Source organism: Leptonotus elevatus, chromosome 17 (assembly GCF_054856555.1).
Source record: "Leptonotus elevatus isolate MCC_2025b chromosome 17, RoL_Lele_1.0, whole genome shotgun sequence".
Classification (NCBI taxonomy): Eukaryota; Metazoa; Chordata; class Actinopteri; order Syngnathiformes; family Syngnathidae; genus Leptonotus; species Leptonotus elevatus.
In genome coordinates this window covers 2,111,045-2,130,665 of record NC_141255.1, presented here as the reverse complement: position 1 = coordinate 2,130,665, position 19,621 = coordinate 2,111,045, and the positions used below count along the sequence as shown (strand labels likewise).

At 43.6% G+C, this 19,621-nt stretch overlaps 3 protein-coding genes across 8 annotated transcripts in view; 2 read left to right on the top strand and 1 right to left on the bottom strand.

Moving 5' to 3' along the window:
- itih2 (inter-alpha-trypsin inhibitor heavy chain 2) overlaps positions 1 to 3,797 on the top strand; it is a 9,437-nt gene extending 5,640 nt beyond the window's left edge. For both annotated transcript variants that reach the window (XM_086058669.1, XM_086058668.1), the window contains 7 exons: positions 1 to 112; positions 198 to 347; positions 426 to 539; positions 624 to 822; positions 891 to 1,063; positions 2,938 to 3,049; positions 3,122 to 3,797. The exon at positions 1 to 112 is cut by the window's left edge and continues 61 nt beyond it. In XM_086058669.1, coding sequence (XP_085914795.1) covers positions 1 to 112; positions 198 to 347; positions 426 to 539; positions 624 to 822; positions 891 to 1,063; positions 2,938 to 3,049; positions 3,122 to 3,269 — 1,008 coding nt within the window. In that variant the 3' untranslated portion in view covers positions 3,270 to 3,797. The remainder of the gene's footprint in view (positions 113 to 197; positions 348 to 425; positions 540 to 623; positions 823 to 890; positions 1,064 to 2,937; positions 3,050 to 3,121) is intronic.
- kin (Kin17 DNA and RNA binding protein) lies at positions 3,340 to 10,105 on the bottom strand. Of its 2 annotated transcripts, XM_086058671.1 has the most exons (13): positions 9,961 to 10,105; positions 7,802 to 9,751; positions 7,622 to 7,716; positions 7,347 to 7,390; positions 6,682 to 6,804; positions 6,432 to 6,616; positions 6,290 to 6,338; positions 6,162 to 6,213; positions 4,764 to 4,881; positions 4,559 to 4,687; positions 4,385 to 4,484; positions 4,217 to 4,317; positions 3,340 to 3,633 (listed from the first exon to the last, which is right to left on the bottom strand). In XM_086058671.1, exons 2-13 carry the CDS (start codon positions 7,913 to 7,915, stop codon positions 3,574 to 3,576), a joined length of 1,170 nt encoding a protein of 389 aa, XP_085914797.1. In that variant the 5' UTR covers positions 7,916 to 9,751; positions 9,961 to 10,105; the 3' UTR covers positions 3,340 to 3,573. The 2 variants fall into 2 exon arrangements, with proteins under 2 accessions (XP_085914797.1, XP_085914798.1); XM_086058672.1 differs by lacking the exon at positions 9,961 to 10,105 and having other exon boundaries at positions 7,802 to 9,908.
- grip1 (glutamate receptor interacting protein 1) overlaps positions 9,477 to 19,621 on the top strand; it is a 22,444-nt gene continuing 12,299 nt past the window's right edge. The window contains exons 1-3 of one of the 4 annotated variants that reach the window (XM_086058666.1): positions 9,477 to 9,773; positions 19,259 to 19,339; positions 19,416 to 19,551. In XM_086058666.1, the coding sequence (XP_085914792.1) occupies positions 9,719 to 9,773; positions 19,259 to 19,339; positions 19,416 to 19,551 (272 nt within the window). In that variant the 5' untranslated portion in view covers positions 9,477 to 9,718. Of the gene's footprint in view, positions 9,774 to 14,499; positions 14,760 to 18,550; positions 18,869 to 19,258; positions 19,340 to 19,415; positions 19,552 to 19,621 lie in introns of those variants that run through there. The other 3 variants (XM_086058667.1, XM_086058664.1, XM_086058665.1) reach the window with 3 other exon arrangements.

The window sequence follows — 19,621 nt, the reverse complement described above, 5'->3', positions numbered from 1 at the left end:
ATGGAGCATCAGTTTGTCACGCCCCTCACCGCTCTGCTGGTGGAGAGCGAGGACAGCAAGGAGAGGCTGCTGGCCGACTCCCCGAAGGACCCCAAGCAAGGCTGCTGCTCGGGTGCCGGATCAAAACGCCGCCACCGCCACCGCCGCCGCCGGGAGTCTTTTTTCGATCGGCTTCATCCAATAACGTCTGTGCGCAGGAAGCACAATGGGAGGAGGGATGAGGACTTTGCCTCCGGTGAAGGTCGTCTACCAGCCCCCTCCTTGGGTCCAGATGACGACGCCGGCCCCGCCCAGCCATGTGGAGAAAGGCCCCGAGGAATGGACGTTGCCAAAGCAGGTCAACTTAGGTAAATGTTGCCCTGCCCGTATCTGCGCTTTGCACCGCGCACTGATTTTTTTTCTCGCACACATCTTCTCTCGCCCAGTGGATAACGACCCTCACTTCATCGTGCACCTGCCCCAAACAAACATGGACGTCTGCTTCAACATCAACTCCAACCCCGGCCACATCCTCAACCTGGTGAGCGACAGAGGCACAGGTACGAACGACGCCAGCTCCTATCAAGTCACCTCTGGCTTTTTCCAAAAAAGTGTGACTTTTTTTTGGCGTCCCGCTACGCAAGGTGTGGTGGTGAACGGACAGCTCATCGGCAACAAAAAGGTGCAGGAAGAAAACCAGAGCACCTTTTTCGGGGTCATCTCAGTCCACGACCAGGCCGGCGGCATCAGCGTCACCGTCAGCACCGACGACATCGCCCTCGCCGACGGCAAGAACAACCACACCTTCACTTGGGGCGCCACGGCGGACATCGTGCAAAACGGGTAAGCGGGCGATGCCCGCCGCGTAACGTCCGATGATGTCATCGCTTTTTTTGTTTTTCCCCACTCAGGACGAGGATCGCCATCGTGAAAGACTCGCAGGTGTCCATCACCGTCAACCAGGGCATCCAGGTGATGGTTCTTCTCCACCGGGTGTGGAAGAAACACCCGGTCAATGTGGACTTCCTGGGTGTCTACCTCCCCAATGAAAACCAGTACTCGCCGTCGGTCCATGGCCTCATAGGTATTCGCATGTCGTCAATGTAGAGGAACTTCTTTTTATTTTATTTTTTTTATTTTATTTTTTTTAATTTTTAAAAAAAAAATATTAAAAAATAAATAAATAAATAAATAAATAAATAAATAAATAAATAAATAAATGTAGAGGAACTTCTTTTAGCTGCTGCTGGTCATCTTTTTTTTAATGGATTAAGTGGCGCGTTCACTGCGTAAATGTAATTGGCGATAAAGCGGTACCTTGACTTAAGAGTGCCCCCCCTTTATGAGTTTTCCCAGTTATGAGCTGTCGTTTGGTCAACATTTTTCTTTTGTGCTGCGAGCCAAATATGAATTTCAAACAAGCTTCAAATGAAGACGTGCCGATGACGTAAAAAATGATTGCAGGCTGTTGAGACCGACACAAATAAATCGCATAGAAGGGAAAACTACAGGCAACTTATTTGATTTATTTCACATTGTTTCATGTATGACAAGAAAGGAGCCCTGTGGAAGAAAATCATGGAGTTAGTTGATTTTTGGCGTGATTTTCAGTGACATTTTAGTTATCACATATTAACTCATTCACTGCCATTGACAGCTATAGACGTCAAAAATTCATTTGAACCATTTTTATGAGTTAAACATTTTTTTCCATTTTTGTTAACAAGAGTATGACAACCTCGTTTTTTTTTGTACATTTAGAACAGATATAAAATGTGTGATTAATTGTGAGTTAACTAGTGAAGTCATGCTATTAATTACGATTACAAATTTTAATCGCCTGATGCCCCTTATTTTTAATAATATTTTCTTCTTTTTTTTTAAAAACAAACATTTATTTATTTTGTTAAATTTTTAAAGAAAAGATTAAAAATTAGGGGTGTCGGGCGATTACAATTTTTAAACGTAATTAATCGCATGATTTCACAAGTTAACTCACGACTAATCACAAATTTTATATCTGTTCTAAAAAAATCTAGGTTTTCATACTTTTGTTAACAAAAGTGGGAAAACATGTTAAACTAATAGAAATAGTTCAAATAAATTTTTGACGTCTATAGCCGTCAATGGCAGTGAATAAGTTGATCTCAAAGCAAATAATTGGATCAATTTATTGCATGTTAAATTGTTGAACATTTAATATTTGTGTTCAAAGGGATAAAAGTTTATATTTTGTCTACAATTAATTTGATAACGTCATTATTTTTTTATGTACAATTAATACAACACATTTTTCCACTTGCCGTCGACTGAAGATGACATCACCTGTGCTGAGGAAATAACAACCAAATGTCACGGCTCAACTGTTTTCTGGGTTTGGTCATCAAACTGAGCCATGATTGGTTGTCACCCGTTTCTGAGCACGTGGCAAAATTCGTTTTTAAACGTATTAACTGTACATAAAAAACTAATTATCAAGTTATCACGTTAATTATAGACAAAATATCTTCTTACAGCTGAAAATGTCGAAATTAGTCAAATATCTCTTTAAAAAGGACACTTTTTCCAAGTTTTGAATAATATTCTTGTTATTTGTGATTTATGGCGATGATGGTGCGGAATCGATTCAAATGGGATATTTTTGTGAAAAAGAAAAAACAAAGACTTTATTTTACTGCCAAAATGGCGCTTGAGAAAATTATGTGAACTAAACTAAACGGTGTGATAACAAATGTGTTTGTATTTGGGGGGGGCAGGAACAAATGTATGTTATTTCAACGGTGAAAATGTATTTAATACTCAAAAGTAACTTGAGCTCTGTGCTCGACGACTCATTATTTGCAAAGCACAGCATTTATTGTAGAGTTGCTGAGGTCAATACGGAACAAATGCACAGAAATATTATTTATACAAAACGGCAAAAAAAAAAGTTGTGTGTTTGTGTGTCTGGCCTCTTAGGTCAGTTCTCCCGAGAGCCCGAAGTGAACATTTATGACATCCGCGACAGCACCGACCCCCAAAAGAAGGAGGCCACCATGGAGGTGAAGGGCAACAAGCTGCAAGTCACCAGGTAAGCGCTTCACCCCCCCTTGTAAGTTTTGTGTTTTTTTAAATGGCGCCATCTGCTGGCTGCGCTCACCAGGGGCTGGCAGAAGGACTACAGACGAGACAAGCGACGCGGCTCGGACGTCTACTGCTGGTTCGTGCACAACAGCGGCAAAGGATTCATCGACGGCCACTACAGCGCCTACATCGTTCCTGACCTCCGCAGTTTCCTCTCAATGGAATAGAAGAGTCCTCGAGAAAAAAATAGGAATAAAAAGAAGGGCGGGAAAAAAAGGACTTTCTTTCTCACAGATGTCCCATTTGTGAGCTCCTTAATTTTATAGCTTGAAATCATCTATCACACTGAATTTATTGAAAGGGAAAATGTCATCAGTACAATTTTGTCCGTTTGACTTGTTTGCGATTAAAAAAAAAAAACACGCTGGTTCCGAGTTGAAGAAACGTTTGTTGGTGTTTTTGAGAAAAGAACTCTGACATAGTAGAGTCCTTTAGAGAAGAAGAAAGAGAGAGAGAAAAAAAAAAGTGTGCTCAAGCCAGTTTGGAGAAGTTCTCGTAGGCGACGTCCACTTGCTTTCCTTTCTGTGGACCCTGATGACAAAAACGTGATTTTAGTTCCTAGGTTACCATAGCAACGAAAAGTACATTTCACAAACATGCGCACACGCAGTGCTGCGTGTTGATTGGTGGACAGCAAAAAGGAAAAATAAAAAACAAGAATTTCTTCTTGGAATAAAGAGTCACATGTCCTTCAATGTTGTGTCGATTCATTGCGTTGCCGCACCCGGAATATTATAAGTTCAGTTGTATTTTAATTTTGAGTACAATTTCCTTTGAGTGAATTGCAATGTAATTCTACACTACTGCATTTTATTGTTAGTCTTTGCGGCGGCACTTTGGAGCACTCAGTAATTTTTTTTTTAGGTGTAAAATATTTGACAACCGATTTAGGCAATTATGCTAAGAGGCCACCGATAGGTCGACCTTCAATACAGTAAATTGGTTTTCACATGCTTCCCTACAAAAGGGCTGATTCTCGACCTTTTGATTTTCTTGTAGGGACAAAGTTTGGACATCTCCAAATGTCCCTTTCGGCTTGTGCCAGCAGCCGCCATCGCGAGGCGACTCACTGGCAGACGTCAAAAACAACCCGGACGTAAAAAAATACACTTACCGAATCGAGCGTGAGCGAAGCGCAGAATTTCTTCTCGTCGATGCCCTCCAGCACGGCCTCCGCGTCTCGGTAGCTTCCGTTCACGATCATCACGCGTTTTCCTGCGGGGGGCGTCGGTCAGGTTTTGTACGCGCCGTGTATTTGCAAGTACAAAATGTCGGCACGTACCCGGCGCAGGTATCACCGTCTCCACGTGGTTCTGATCCAGCTTGAGTTTGTCCCCGGAGTCGATCATCTTCACCACCGCCGTGAATTTCTCTCGCACCTCCTTGCAGGGCAGACATTGGTCACGATGATGCGCATGAAGGCGTTTGCTCGCCGACGTGTCGCGTTTGCGGTTACCATGACGACGGCCTTTTTCTTATGGTACTTCTCGCCCAGCCTCTTGGTGACCACCTTGACCACAATGTTGGGCTGCAGCCAATGGTCCGTCTTGACCGGCTGCTGCTGCTGCTTCTTCCTCTCCTCCATCTGAGCGGTAAAAGGCGCTGACGTCAGCGAGGGCGCGTAACCACAGGCAACCAAAAAAAATGGCGCGGGACGCTACCTCGATGATCTGCTCCAGGGCGGACTTCCGCTTCTTGTCCCGCGAGTCGGGGGCCGAGGACGGCTCTTTCCTCTTTGCCGACGACGCCTTGGCAAGAGCGCTGGAGGCCAGCAGGGAGCTACAAGGAGGACGGCGTAGAACTTCAGGAGCAACAAACAGTCACGTCTCAAGCGAGCAGTTGCGGATGGAGAGAACGAAAGAAAGACGAGAGCCTACATGGATGCCTTTTTGCTGTGTCAATTCATGTGCATTGTCTTAAAAAAATAATAATAATTACAATTTTTAACTCATTCACTCCCAGACATTTTTAACTGAAGCAACCCCCTTCGCTCCTGACTGTTTTACCCACAGAATATAGTGTTCTATTGCTTTAAAAACATGGAGCCTGCCAAAAGAAAATATTAGTTTCTTCTTTCATCAGGGTTGTTTTTTAAATATTTGTATCTGTTTCCGTTTTGCAGCAATTAGCATTAGAATATAGCTAAGTTCCATCATTACTCACAAAACTGTTGAAAATAGTGGGGAAAATAGCTTTTTTGCAACATGGCCCTGGTTGATCTCCGTTGCTCTGCTGTCACCTGCTGGCCGTTTTTTGTAATAACTACCATTGCTTTAAGTGACCTCTTCAGGTCAGAGGTTGCATCGAGGACTTCTGTATGCTCTAGCATAAAAATAAAAAAAATCATGGGACCATGGCAATATTTAAAATAGAACGTTTTTATACGTTTTTGGGAGCAAATGAGTTAATCGTAATTAATCGCATGACTTCAATAGTTAACTCACAATTAATCACAAATTTTATATCTGTTCTAAATGTACAATAAAATATTTTTTCTAAGTTTCAATACTCTTGTATTGTATTTCTTGGGATTTATTTTTTAAACTAATAGAAACATGGCTGCACTTTTTAGTCGTTGATACAGTAATTTCATAATAATTCATAAAATTGAGTTAAAATTAAAAAGGTGTACTGTACGGTAAAAAAAAAACAAGTGTGATATTGATTCGTGTTGGTCATTTTTTTGCCACTAGATGGCATAACTGCATTTTTAAGACGTTCTAATCTTTAACATGAAATAACTTTCATATTACAAATAAATTCTGCACATTTTTAAATTGTAAAATACAACTTGACCCCAGTCTCCACAAATATATGCATTATTAAATGTATTACTGCTAAATTTTGACGTGGAGGTGGCTGCCGCGCTGTGACTGGAATTCCCCCAATACAGGCAGGGTCATCATTAATCGCACGTTAAAAAAAGTTAGTTAGAGTTAAAAGAAAAGAGTTAAAGGAACTTTAAATGAACTCACTAATTTTGACACCCCTTAAAATAAATAAATATATAAACAAATAAAAACATGGGAGCCTGCAGGTACAAGTTAGCCCCAAGGTACCTTGATGTGGAAGGACCAGCCATTGATGCGCCGGCACCCAAGTTGAAAGCAACTGTAAGAGAAGGAAATACAGTCAAGTGCAATGGGGACACGTGTTAACACATATTCATCAAATGTGTGATATTGACCTTTTTCCTCTTCATTCTCTCGCTTCAGCTCAGTGTAAACCGGATCTTCCTGGAGAACGAAAAAAAAAAAAAAAAGTCAGAGGAGTCGTGAGGCTCCCCCGAGCCTCCGCCATCATTGTAGCTGATGTTGTTCGGAACGCACTTCCTCATCCTTGTCGCCGCGGCCTCTGCGGACTTGCTCCTCGATGAACTTGGCGCTGCGCTCCTCGTCGTCCAGCTCGTGCTTCTTCCTCCTCGCCAGCTCCTCCTGCCGGCGGATGGTCTCGGGGTCTCGATCGATGTACTGGACGTACCAGCCCTTGGGCGTCTCGTCCACTTTGCAAAGACCTGACGAAACGCAGTCAATTGTGGGCGGCGTTCCAATCTGAGATTTCAATTACCGGCACGCCAACCTTGTCGGCCGAGCCACTTGGTGAAGTCGGTGAGCGTCTCCCAGCGCGTGGCGTTCATGTGGATATGTTCGCGGTCACTGATGTACTCGTTGTATACGATGTTGTTGTGAACGCGCTTCGTCCCTGCGCGCGCACACAAAAGAGAACGCCGACAGTTTGCATCATGTTTTGGTTAAACAAATAAAAGATCATGAGAAATATTCCGATCGCAGTTCTTTGCGGTGCGAGTCACTTGAGTTTGAGCATCAGCCAAAACCAAGACCTGCGCCAATACCTTGGTTAATTCATTAGGAAAAAAAAGTGTGTGCATATTGTATCAACTTTTTTAATTTAACTAGAAGTACCACAGCATTATCGTTACATTTAATAATTTATCATTACACAAGTAAAACATTTTTTTATATCAGTGGTGCAGTACAAAAAACAATGCAAACAAAGTATTTCATATCCTGCCTTACATTTTTTTTGTTAAAATTGGAAAAAAAAATTCCATATAGTGCAGTAACAAAAAATATTAAATAATCAATTTTACTTTCACACAATGCAAAATTATACATCTAAGTTTTTTTTATTTTTTTTATCCATCTTTTTCACCTTATACAGATCGGTTACAAATATTACGTGTTCATATTGGGGAAAATGTACAAAGACATGTCCAAACTCACCAAAACGTCGCCGCAGCAGCTCCACAAATCCACTTTTGAACTCACTGCACAGGAAAACAACAAATTGATTCATTTGATTACATTTAAAAAAAAATTAAAAAAAAAAAACATTCAGAAATGATGTTCGCTGAGCTGTTACGTCTGTAAATATCACATTTTAATCTATCAAAAAAAATGCCTACTGGCCCATTTATATGATTCCCTGAGAAAATACATTGATCTCGAGCTATAACAGAAAGACGTTCTGCAAGAATGTTCCCGGAGAAGAAACGTACTTGGAGAAGAAGTCCAAAAACCTGCGTGGACACTCCGAGGCGAGCAGCAGCTGCCTCTGGTGGGACTCGGACATGCAGTGACACTTGAAGCCATTCTGGTGGCACACGGACGAGAGAGACATATAAAATGAAGGAAATTTGAAAATAACCATTTTACGCAACGAGTGGGGGGTAACTCACCTCATCTCGACATTGTTTTTGACACATTTGACAATACCACCTCAGTTTCTGGAGACCTTTGGATTTTATCCGGTTGCTTATCGCCTTGGGTGAGAGAAAATCGGCTTTCCCCATTTCGAAAAATTCGGTTTTAACCAACTAAGCTCTTGGGAGACGAAACGTAAACACGGTTCCTGAGCGACTTCCGCGTGTTCTGCCGTCTCGCGAGAACTTGGCGAAGATTTAGCTTCTTCTATGGGTAATATGGAGGCATGAATCCATTTGCGCCCTCTGTGGGTATTTCGAAGTAGTAACAACAATTAACACGGTTTTTTTTTTCACATTAAATTTAATTATATTTGTATTCTTATGAAGCAGTGCCGAAGGTCCGATATTCATGACCATTAGCTTGAGGATGTTGTGACGCGAAGTGCCGTACTGTACGGTGAAAGGAAGGGCTTCTTAGAGAGTCTTGAGGAAATTACGCACTAATAAAAAATCATTGCATGCGTTTAAAATATCTAAATAAAATACGTGTATAAAAGTAATAATGTATCATTGTAAAATTTGTAGTATTGCCAGTCGTGTAGTACCTCGGTACTCCACACGATATAGACAGTGAGTAACTGACGTTCCAGTGACGTTTCTGGAGACATTTGGATACAACAAATCAAACAGCGTATATTTGTGCATAAAAGTGTTGTTGTTTTTTATCTATAAAGAAGCAAGGGCAAATTACACCGATTCATCCATTACTGTAAATTATGTTGCATTTGTACATGTACTGTGTATGAATGAATGAGGCCGTATTGAGGTCACACTTTGTCTTGTAGCCTGCAGACAATCTTCCACTTCAACGACTCTTCTCCTCCACCCAGCAATCCTTCCATCATTATTCATCATTCCAGACCTCCGTCATTATTCACCGTCATTGATTATTTATAGTCTAATAATAGAAAATGGCAGTTCATCTTTACACAACATTGACAAATTATAGATTTTTTACATTTATGGATTTTCTCGTTGGAAAGGTGACCGTCAACGCTTGTAGCAAAAGGTCAAAGGTCGTTGTTTCGATCACAAAAAGAAACTGGGCCGAAACTTTTTTTGGGGGTCCACTTTGACGCCAACGGAAATTCCCCAGAAGCGAGTCAAGGCAAAGATGTTTGCCTGGTGTGTGGCAGTCAAAGCATACACGCACGCGTGCGCGCGCGCCACACACACAAAAGCAAAAAAATCTAGCAAAAATCACACAAATGATCTAATCAAGTTCAGTAATTTAAGTGTAACAGACAGCGAACGTGCACAGAGAAAAAAAAGTAATGTTAGTGGTGTAATAAAACAGAACAGAGTATTACAAAATCACTTAGAAATGAGCAATAGTACAAACACACACGCACGCGACCTAGAGGTTAATAATTATCATAAATATGACAAATAGAGATACAGGACTAATAAATGCATATTTATGAATTATTATAATAATAATACAGCTGTGGTCAAGTTGTAAGATGTCAATCAGGTGACCACGCTGCACCGCGCATGCGCAACAATATTGTCTTATTCTTTTTCACCCCTCCCGGCCTTTTTCGTGATTTCCTCACGTCAAGCACACCACCACCCCACCCCTCAACCCCCCAAGACGACCCTGAGCGCGAGACTCCATTTAGGAGGGGGTGGGGGTGTGGAGTTACACAGAGAGCGAGAGAGAGAGCGAGAGAGAGAGCGAGAGAGAGAGAGAAAGAGAGCGAGAGAGAGAGAGAGAGAGGGTGGGGGTCTCGCGTGCCGAAGAAGGGGCGAGGGAGAAGAGGAAGTGCACGCGGAGGTGGATCTCTTCCATGAAGCTAAAGCTAACTAGCTAACATGTTGTTGCCGCTTCTGGTGCTGTGTGTCTGCTAGCGGGCCGCCCTGGACTCCCTATCCGCCCTGAGGTGCATCATGCCCGGATGGAAGAAGAACATCCCGGCCTGCCTGCAAGCGGACCAGGAAGGAGGTAAGAGCGAGCGAGCGAGCGGCGCCGCCGAACCGCCAACGTCTCCCCTCTCGCTCACTCCTTGCGTGCATGCGCGTGCGCGTCTTCTGGTGCGCGTTCGCGTGTGTTTGCCGGCTTTTGGCGCCGCACGCGTGAAAGTTGACGCTGAGTGTGTGTGTGTGCGTGTGTGCGTGTGCGTGTGGCGCACCGGCTGATCTTGACTTCGGATCTTGGCGTGACGTGACGTCCGTTGTCGTGACGTCATGTGCTGTGACGTGTGCTTCACGTTGTGTTACGTCGAGTCAGCAGGTGAAGCTAGCAGTTTAGCTTAGCTAGCAGGCCCACCCACCTGCTGACCTGCCGGAAGGTTGCCCTCCTGCGTGGCCGGGGTAGGAGCACTAAAAGCGGCCTGAAGGCGCCGGTTAGCCCCCCAGCCCCCCCCCCCCCCCCCGCTTGACTGAAATCTGTGCTGTATTTGTGAGCTCACACGTCGACATTACTCAGTGTAACACCAGCGAACCATCATAAATACAAATGTTTATAAGTCAAAAGTGACGTGTATAGGTCATCACAGTCACTAAGGATTAAGTCGTTAATCATTATTGAATGGTAAATGTCCTCATAAATGTATCTAATACTGTTAAGTTGTGTCATGGACCTTTATTGTTTTAATATTTATATTCTCACCTTTCACCAAGTCTGTTTTCATGTTCACAGTTCCGTGCACATCACCGATGATTGGTTCATCTTTCTTTCATCTGTTTAAAAATAACACGCCTTTAAAAAATGGATAAAAATAGACAATAGAGGGAATTACTAGAAATGAAGAGACAAATCCTCTCGTGTGCGCACTAAAATATTAACGCGACAGTTCAAAATGACATCACTGCGCATGCTTAAGTAGGCTACTGACCTCACTTTACTTCCACGTACATACATAGTGACCATACTCTTAATTATATACATTACATTGACTTACATACAGAAGTACAGATATTACTGTAAATAGGTAACATACACGACAAGCAAAAGGTACAATATTGAAGTGACATTGATATTTGAAATGTTACATTCACACCATTTTTTTGGGGTGTGCAACAGACAACTGCTAATATGACATCATACAACACTTTGGGCCTGCGCGCGCGCACACACACACACACACAGTGTCCTTTAAGAGGTGCTGATGTCACAAACTCTGCTCATCCTTGTCCTCTGGATTAGTCAAGCAAACCTGCGCGCGTGTGATGCACTTGAAACACATTTGACAAGACTCGCACGATACACACGTCGTCGTCACCGCTAACAATAAAACGCTGACGTGTGTGCGAGTGTACGTGCGTGAGCAACGACTCCGTGTGTGTATGAAAACACTTTTTTTTGTTCTTTGGAGTGCAACTTTTTGTCCTTAATTTGTGGCATTGGCGCGCGCGCGCACACACACACACACACACACACACATTCAGCCCTGGGCAGCATCCAGGTGGAGCGCCGAGCTGTTGGCGTCAAACAAACATCATGTCATTTTCTGCTTGAATTCACCCAGCATGCGCAAACACACGCGCACACACACACACACACACACACACACACACACACACGGTGCATCAGTGTGTGTGAGATGGTGCACCTGTTTGGCATATCTGCTTTCATTGAGAAGTCGCTGCACTAGCTTCCCCTTAGTGCGTGCGTGCGTGCGTGCGTGCGTGGCGTGGCGTGTCCATTAGAAATCAAGGTCAGTTACTCCGGCATCCGACCAATACTACTGTCGACTCGATTCTACAACGTATTCGACTGATGTGTACTTTAATGACATTCGACTGAACCCCCCCGCATAAGCGCGATTCGGCATTTTAAATTTTTAGATTCTGATCGTTTCTACTAAGCAATATTCTACTACGCTACTCTCGACTTGTACTAGTACGAGAATTGATTATACAAGACTATTATATTTGACTCAAATGCATATGACTAGCTACATCTGAATGGACAAGATCGGTGGTGCCCGAGCTGCGGCCCACCAGCCATTTTTCAGCGGCCCGCTGCATATTCTAAAAATGACATTTGACACGTCCAGCAAGGCTATTTAAAAAAAAAAAAAAAAAAGTACAGTAAGAAGGAAGGGTGTCAAAAAAAAGAAAAGAAGTGCCACTGCTACTAATAAATTGGTTTATATATTGTAAAGTTCAATTTAAGATACAAATAAATGACTTACGACTGAAATAATAACACAATTTCTCTTCAAAAAAAGAATTAAATTTTAGAAGCAAAAATGGTTTCTTTCACCCTCTGCTGTGTCCAGGACAGATTTCTGATGAATGATTAAAGACCCTCAAGTAACTAACTGTTTAAAAAAAAATTGGTTGTGAATGTGGATACGGGGTTTATTTACTGTTGAGTGCAGGGGCGGCGCTAGTATCGCGGGATACAGGGCCAAGGACACCCCAAAATCTTGAAAATCACTATTTGCCTTTTCACCTTTAACTGCAAGCTGTTATGTAGCTTATTTTAAAAATAACGAGAATATGAACAATAATTACTTGACTGGTTGATTTCAGTGCGTTTAATCAATTAAAGTCAAAGAATTTCAAAGCAGCCCTTGCATTCTTCCATTTTTTTCTGTTTGCGGCCCTGAAATTAAAACATTTGGCCACCGATGGACTCGATTCTACTTGACTACATTCCGTTTCGCATCATTTATATGAGACTGGATTCTACTGTACTACTTTGTAGATTCCACTTTTTTTTTTTTTTTATGTGTGTGTGCGTGCGTCCATTAGGAATGAAGGTCAACTACTCAGACGTCCATTTAGCAAAGCGCCTCAGGCTTCATCATGTGTGCCCCAATGCATCGTGGGCCGTCGCCGCTAACATTTCACCCGACAGCGGTCTGCGACCTGATTGGTCACAGATCATATTGACGACATTAAGAGAGGACAATATTGATGATATTGATATATATATATATACGCTGCATGGCCCGAGAGCGTCCAGGCGGGGGAGCAGCAGGATAAGCCGGCGTGTGTGGAGAATGTGATTAAACACGCACTCGCGTGCACTGCGCCAGGCAGCCAATGGCAGCTGAGCGGCACGCAGGCCCGGCAAGTGATATGCAAATGAGTGCTATGCAAATTGGGTTGGTTTGTCATTTTTAGCAGCTCTCGATGGCTTTCTCGACCAAATGTCAGTCGGTCCCTCCGACGCTTTGAAGGCACAATGGCCGTCTCTCCTTTTAGGGGAAATAACAAATGAAGATGATGCATAAGTTATTGTTTTGTGTGTGTGTCATTTCACACACACAACGCATTATTTTCACTGGTTGGAAGCGACCACAAGAGGGCGCAATCAATTCAGCCCAACGAGTCTGCTGTCTAAAACAGGCTGCAGTATAAGTGGCAACATCCCTCCACCAGAATACATTCCATCAGACAACCTTTTACTTAACAATAGTTTGGGTTTTTACTAGGGGTGCGAGGCGAGAACATTTGTAATCATGATAATTAGCTCACGATTAATCATCAATTTTATATCTGTTCTAAATGTACAATAAAATGTACAATAAAATGTACAATAAAATATTTTAAGTTTTCATACTCTTGTGAAAAAATGTTAAACTAATAGAAATATGGCTGCATCTTTTAGTCATTGATACAGTAATTTCATAAAAATTTAGTTGAAATTAAAAATATGTATTGTACTGTAAAAAGCTAGTGTGATATTGATTTGTGTTGGTCATTTTTTGCGCCACATAAACTGCATTTGTAAGACACTGGTGACAGCTCAGTGCATTTTTTTTTTTTTTTAATATTAAGAGCTATCTAATCTTTAACATGAAGTAACTTGAGAAATTCTGCACATTTAAAACAATTTAAAATACAACTTGACCTCAGTCTCCACAAATATATGTATTATTATTACTGCTCAATTTTGACGTGGACGCCGTCCGCTGGCGTTTGTGGAATTCCAAGTAAGGGGCGGTCAATAATCGCACGTTCAAAAAATTTGTGGCGTTAAAGGAACTTTAAATGAACTCAAAATTAACACTCTTAATTTTGACATCCCTAGTTTGTACTAGGTTTTCCTAGACCAGTTTCTACTCGGTTGGATTGTGGTATAGACTGGATTCTACTGTGAAGGCTGGATTCCACAAGACAAGACTAGTTTCCGAATAGACTCGATTCTACAAAAGCACTAGACTGGATTCTACGTCGACGGTCTCTACTCTATTAAATCGAATCGAACTGAATCTACTACAACAGTTTGTGCTTGACAAGAAATGAGATGACACGACTCCATTGGAGTTTGAACTCAATGCGGCCCAGTTGCATCATGGGAATCGCAGTTCTTATTCAACCCTGGTATGCACTTCCCTTTCTCCTGCCCTTTGTAGAAATCCGTCATTCCTTGACTGAATGGAGCCCTCCCCTCCCCCTCTGTCAAGTGTGTGTGTGTGTGTGCGTGTGCGTGTGTGTGTGTGTGTGTGTGTGTGCGTGTGTGTGTGTGTGTGTCATAAAAAGAGGAATGAATGGTGCAAAGGATGGAGGGATAAATGAGTGGAGGATGTGGAAGGAAGGAAAGAAGAAAAGTCATGTCTGCTGAGTGCTGACTCTTCAAGTGCACAATACACACACACGCTCACAATGTGTGTGTGTGTGTGTGTGTTGCGAGCGCTGTGATTGGCTGAAGCAGGACAGGAGGAGGCTGCAGAGGAGGCGAGGCTACAAAGAGAGTGCGTGTGCCGTCCAGAGGTGTGTGCGTGCGTGTGCGTCAAAAAGAAACCTGAGCTGACTTTCTTTTGTGTGGCGTGACGCTTCCCGTGAGCGACGCTAGCTGCGTGTTAGCCGTGCGCGCGCGTGTGCGTTAGCCCGGTGAGGATGGAGCGCTTCCTGGCTCTCCTGCGCCTGCTCCAAAGGAGGCGCAGGAGGAGGTACCGCGCCGACGACGACTACCAGGAAGGATACGACGACGTCTACTTCTACACGAGCAAGTACCACACGCGCCTGCTACGTGAGTGGCACACCTGCGAACAGACGGACGCGCATCGTCGACTCGTGTGCACGCGCGTATAGACAAATACGCATTCACCTCACACACACGTTACAGACATACACACGTCTCTCACACACACGCATTGTTTACACGTGTACATGTAATGTGTGTGTGTGTGTATGTTTGTGTGCACTTTGATGTATAATTGAAGAGCATGCAGGTGAAGATGAGACCAGGTGTTTTGTGGATAATAACAAGTGTTGATACGGCACAGGAATTTCAACAACAACGCCAAGTACTACTTTTATCTCCTAAACACGCAAGCGCACGCACGCACACACACACACACACGCACACAGGCTACTACTGGTTAGTAAGTTAAAGGGATAGTTGACTTGAGCCATTTTCAGCAGTAAAAAGTTAATATTTTGTCCAGAATGAATTTGATAACTTCATCATGTTTCTTGTACAATTAATAAATTTAAAAACACATTTTCCCACGAGACTGAAGATGACATCACCTGTGCTGAGTGAGGAACGGTAAACGAAATAGGTAACGACCAATCACGGCTCACCTGTCGTCTGGGTTTGGTCAGCAAACTGAGCCATGATTGGTCGTTACCTATTTCCTCAGCACAGGTGATGTCATCTTCAGTCGACAGCAAGTGGCAAAATGAGGTTTTAAAGGTCTTAATTGTTCATGAAAAATAATGTTATCACATGAATTATAGACAAAATATTATCTTCTTACCGTTGAAAATGGCTCAATGAGTCAAGCATCCCTGATTAATATGAAGGGCTGCCAGTTTCATACACACTTCTGAAATATTACATTTTCCAAAATGATCTGAATTTTATATCATATTAATGAATAATATTCAATTATATGACAGCACTGATCATGTTCGTGATTTAACATAGAAAATGGATAAATATCACTTTGCAGCAATTTATTTCGATAAATCTCCCCAAGTGTTCACTTCAACCGCATTCCTTGGACATCATAATCTCACAGTTGAGCTATTTTTAGAACAGGCCGGCAGGGGGGCACCATGTTGGTGACCCCCTGGTCGTGTGTGTGTGTACTTGTACATACTACATTGTGAGGACCAAAATACGTCTTTAACCAACAGATTGAGGTCATTTTTGTGAAGTGAGGACATTTTGCCGGTCCTCACAACTCAAGACCTCTTTTTGAGGTTCAAGACTTGGTTTTAGAGTTTAGGTTTGAATTGGGTTATGGTTAAGGTTAGGGTAAGGAATGGGGGTAGGCAATAATTTTTGATGGTTGGGGTTAAGTGAAGGGGCTAGGAAATGCATTATGTCTATGGATGTCCTCATAATTATATAAGTACGTGTGTGTGTGTGTGTGTGTGTGTGTGTGTGTGCGTGTCACTGCCTTAAAAAGTGCCCTGATCTTTAAATAGAACTTTTATAAGAGCACTTCAGTCGACATGATTGTAAAATAAGACCTTGGCATTCATCTATAAAGCACACAAACATCAATGGCACAAGATGGTCGTGTAGTACGCGCGTGTTCACGCGTGTGCGTCGGCCTGCAATGTGGCTCCATGTGGATACAATAGGGCTGCATACATTTGCATATTAATGAGGCAGAATGATGTCAGGCCCGTGCCACTCATGTCCACGTGTCAGCGCCTTGCCGAATTAGCCTTTGAAATCGGTGTGTGTTTGTGTGTAAATTGTGTGTGTCAGTACATATACTTGCAATATGTATAGTGTTGTGTTGTGGCAGTACTTGCTGTATTTGCAGTGTTTCTAAGTAGTGTCATGTCGGTACTCTTGGCTGCCCAACAGCACATCCACTTCCTGTTTGCTCCCCTGCTATTAACGCTAATCACTAAGTGCTAAGTGTACGGTTCGCCTGTGAGTGCGTGTGCCATTCTAACATGTTGCCACCAGTCTGCAGTCAATGGAACGGCCGGAGTGTACTTGAACACCACATTCTACTATTTCAGCTCAGCCATTTAGCGAATGTCTTACATGTCTAAAAATTGCTCTTTGTACTTGCAGGGTCGCTCACTCCCTTCAATTATTCATCAGCTTGTTGCCATGGTAACGGTCGCAGGCAGTGTGCACGTGTTCCTTGATCATCTCATTATATACGTGCGCCGTGACATGTGGCCTTGGGCGCAAATGGGATTTTGGAACTGGAGGGGGGGGACAGGGACCATATACAAACCCAATTCCAATGAAGTTGGGACATTGTGTTAAACAGAAACAAAAACAGTATTTACAAATCATGTTCAACTTATATCAAACTGATCAAGTTGATTGTTTTTAGCAAATAATCATTAACTTACAATTTTATGGCCGCAACACGTTCCAAAAAAAACTGGGACGTGTGGGGAAACAAATACTGAAAAAGTTGGAATGCTCCTCAAACACCTGTTTGGAACATCCCACGGGGCTAATTGGGAACAGGTGGGTGCCATGATTGGGTATGAAAGGAGCTTCCCTGAATTGTCATTCACAGGGCAAAGATGGGGCGAGGTTCACCTCTTTGTGAACAAATGAGGTGTTAACTTGTTTTGGATGTGATTAATAGATTTTTTTTTTTTTATGGTCACCATGATGTCCAAATTGTGACTTTTCTGTGGCGCTCTGGTACCACTGTACGTGTTAGCATTATCATTAGCTCAACTAACAGGCATGTAGCAGTAACACTCACCAATGTTGATGAAACTGTGTAATCTGTAAAACAAATGCAATATGTCAATATTGAAATAATCACGTTATTTATTTATTTTAAACACAAATTAACACGCACACACATACCTATGCACAGAGAGTGAAATTAATCCGGCATAATCTGCATCTGGAACACTGACCTACATGTGGGACGAGACGACGCTCATTTCCGCAGTTGCAGCCAATCACATGGCAGTGTTGCGTTCGTGGCACCGCTTTCCCCATGGTGATGACATCATCGTTATGAAGCGTGTAAATGCGCTATGCTCCTGTGGTCTTAATAACAGGCACGCTGGAAGGCGTGTAAAGATTGATTTAAAGGCCCAGTGCACACTTTTTCCACGCGACTTTTCGATGCAGTTTAAAAACAACAACAACGTTGAGATGTCTCACTTTATAGACTTAAACTTCACATTTTGTTGACTTGCGTGTGGTTGCGGATGATCGAACGTCCTACTTGTACTTGAACGTTTTGTGTTTTTTTTACACTAGACCTCACGTCGGCCAGTTTAGTCAAAAGCGTTGACACTGGTCCACAGTTGACAGAACGTTCCGAATGCACTTTTATGCCTCGCTTATTTTACAGGAGACTTCACATTTGAAAGACTTCAGTTTGGCTGTTGAGCACGCTCTGAGGCGTGTCAAGGTTGTTTAAAGGGCCAGCACAGGTTTTCGTTCATGGGATGATGTAGTAAAATGGAGTTCAATCATGTTGACACTGTTTTGTTTTTTTTACCCGCTGGAACGTCCCAAGTGTACTTGAACGCCTCGTTGTTTTCGACTTCATTTTAAACTTCACTTTAAAGACTTTATATCTTGGCCGTTCAGCACACTGGGTGGAATGTGAAGGTTGATTTAAAGGGCCAGCGCACATTTTCTTTCCATGCACCTTTGAGAAACAGCGTGTTAAAGGATGAGGGGGGGGGGGGGGTGCTCTCAAGCATGCAGGTGCTTTTACATATTTTTTTTATTTCTCTCATCCTCTGATGTTTGATGCACCTCCTCCATCCCCCAATCATGGGCATCCTCTATCCTCCCCCTCTTCATCATCATCACACCATCAGATCACACTCCTCCCCCCCCCCTCATCCTCATTTCATGGCGGCGCTCCACATCTGCAGCGCCCTCCCCCTCCTCGTCGTCCTCCTCCTCCTCCTCCTCCCCGCTCGTCCTCCTCCTCCTCGTCCTCATCTACGTGATGGCGTCTGCGTGAGGAGGCGCTTGGCTCGCGGCGGCCGAACGACGGAGAAGCGAGAGAAAGAGGAGCAACGGGGAGAATTAGGAGGAAGAGGGTTGCGGCGGGTTTAGTGTGCATGGCGTTGGCTGGGCAGCCGGCGACGCCGAGCTGGGGGGCTTCATCATGATCGCCGTGTCGTTCAAATGCCGATGTCAGATCCTGCGCAGGGTGAATAAAGGTAGAGCTACATACAGGGGACAAGCGAGAGAGCGGGATGACAATATCATTTACTGGAAATTGATCACTGATTGGCAATCGTATGTGTGTGTGCGGATGAGAGAGAGAGAGAGATGTAAAATTCATGATGTCAGATAATGAGGAAGACAAGTGCTGGCGTCATCATGTGCACCATGTGTGTGTGTAGAGTGTCGCTGTGGTTTAGTGTGTGTGTGCGTGCGCGCGCGCGCGAGTGCTGGAGTTGTGGGATTGGTGGGAAGAGACGAAAACTCAGTGTTGTGATCCATCATCACAACACTTCTACGGTCATAGTCTTGATCTTCTCAGTCTTCTTTTTTTTTTATCTTCATCACTGGAGAGGAAGTAAACCATTTATGTGTTGTGGTTGCAGATGAAGGTCCGTACACCAAACATTCGACGGGCTCGCGCCCGTCAGACGGCGCGCTGGCCATCAGGAGGCAGAGCATACCAGGTAATGCTAACGCTAGCTAACTGGAAAGAATTCAGTGAGGTGGTCACGTGACCGCCGCCTGGGTTGCAATCCCCAGACGAGTTCCGGGGGTGCACGCTGGTGGAGCTGATGAAGAAGGAGGGCACCACGTTGGGGCTGACCGTATCGGGTGGCATCGACAAGGACGGGAAGCCGCGGGTGTCCAATCTGAGGCAGGGAGGAATCGCCGCCAGGTAGGAAGCCCCGAGTCGGACGAGGCTGCTTTTCGCTTGAAGAACAAGAAAGGGAGAGAGGGTTTGCTCC

Bases quoted from the DNA above. Each gene is read 5' to 3' on its own strand.
- kin (XM_086058671.1), bottom strand. From the start codon at position 7,915: ATGGGGAAAGCCGATTTTCTCTCACCCAAGGCGATAAGCAACCGGATA. The intron at 4,485-4,558 runs GTAACCGCAAAC...CTGCCCTGCAAG, and splicing joins AGAAAAAGGCCGTCGTCATG to GAGGTGCGAGAGAAATTCAC. The intron at 4,318-4,384 runs GTACGTGCCGAC...CGCCCCCCGCAG, and splicing joins GACGGTGATACCTGCGCCGG to GAAAACGCGTGATGATCGTG.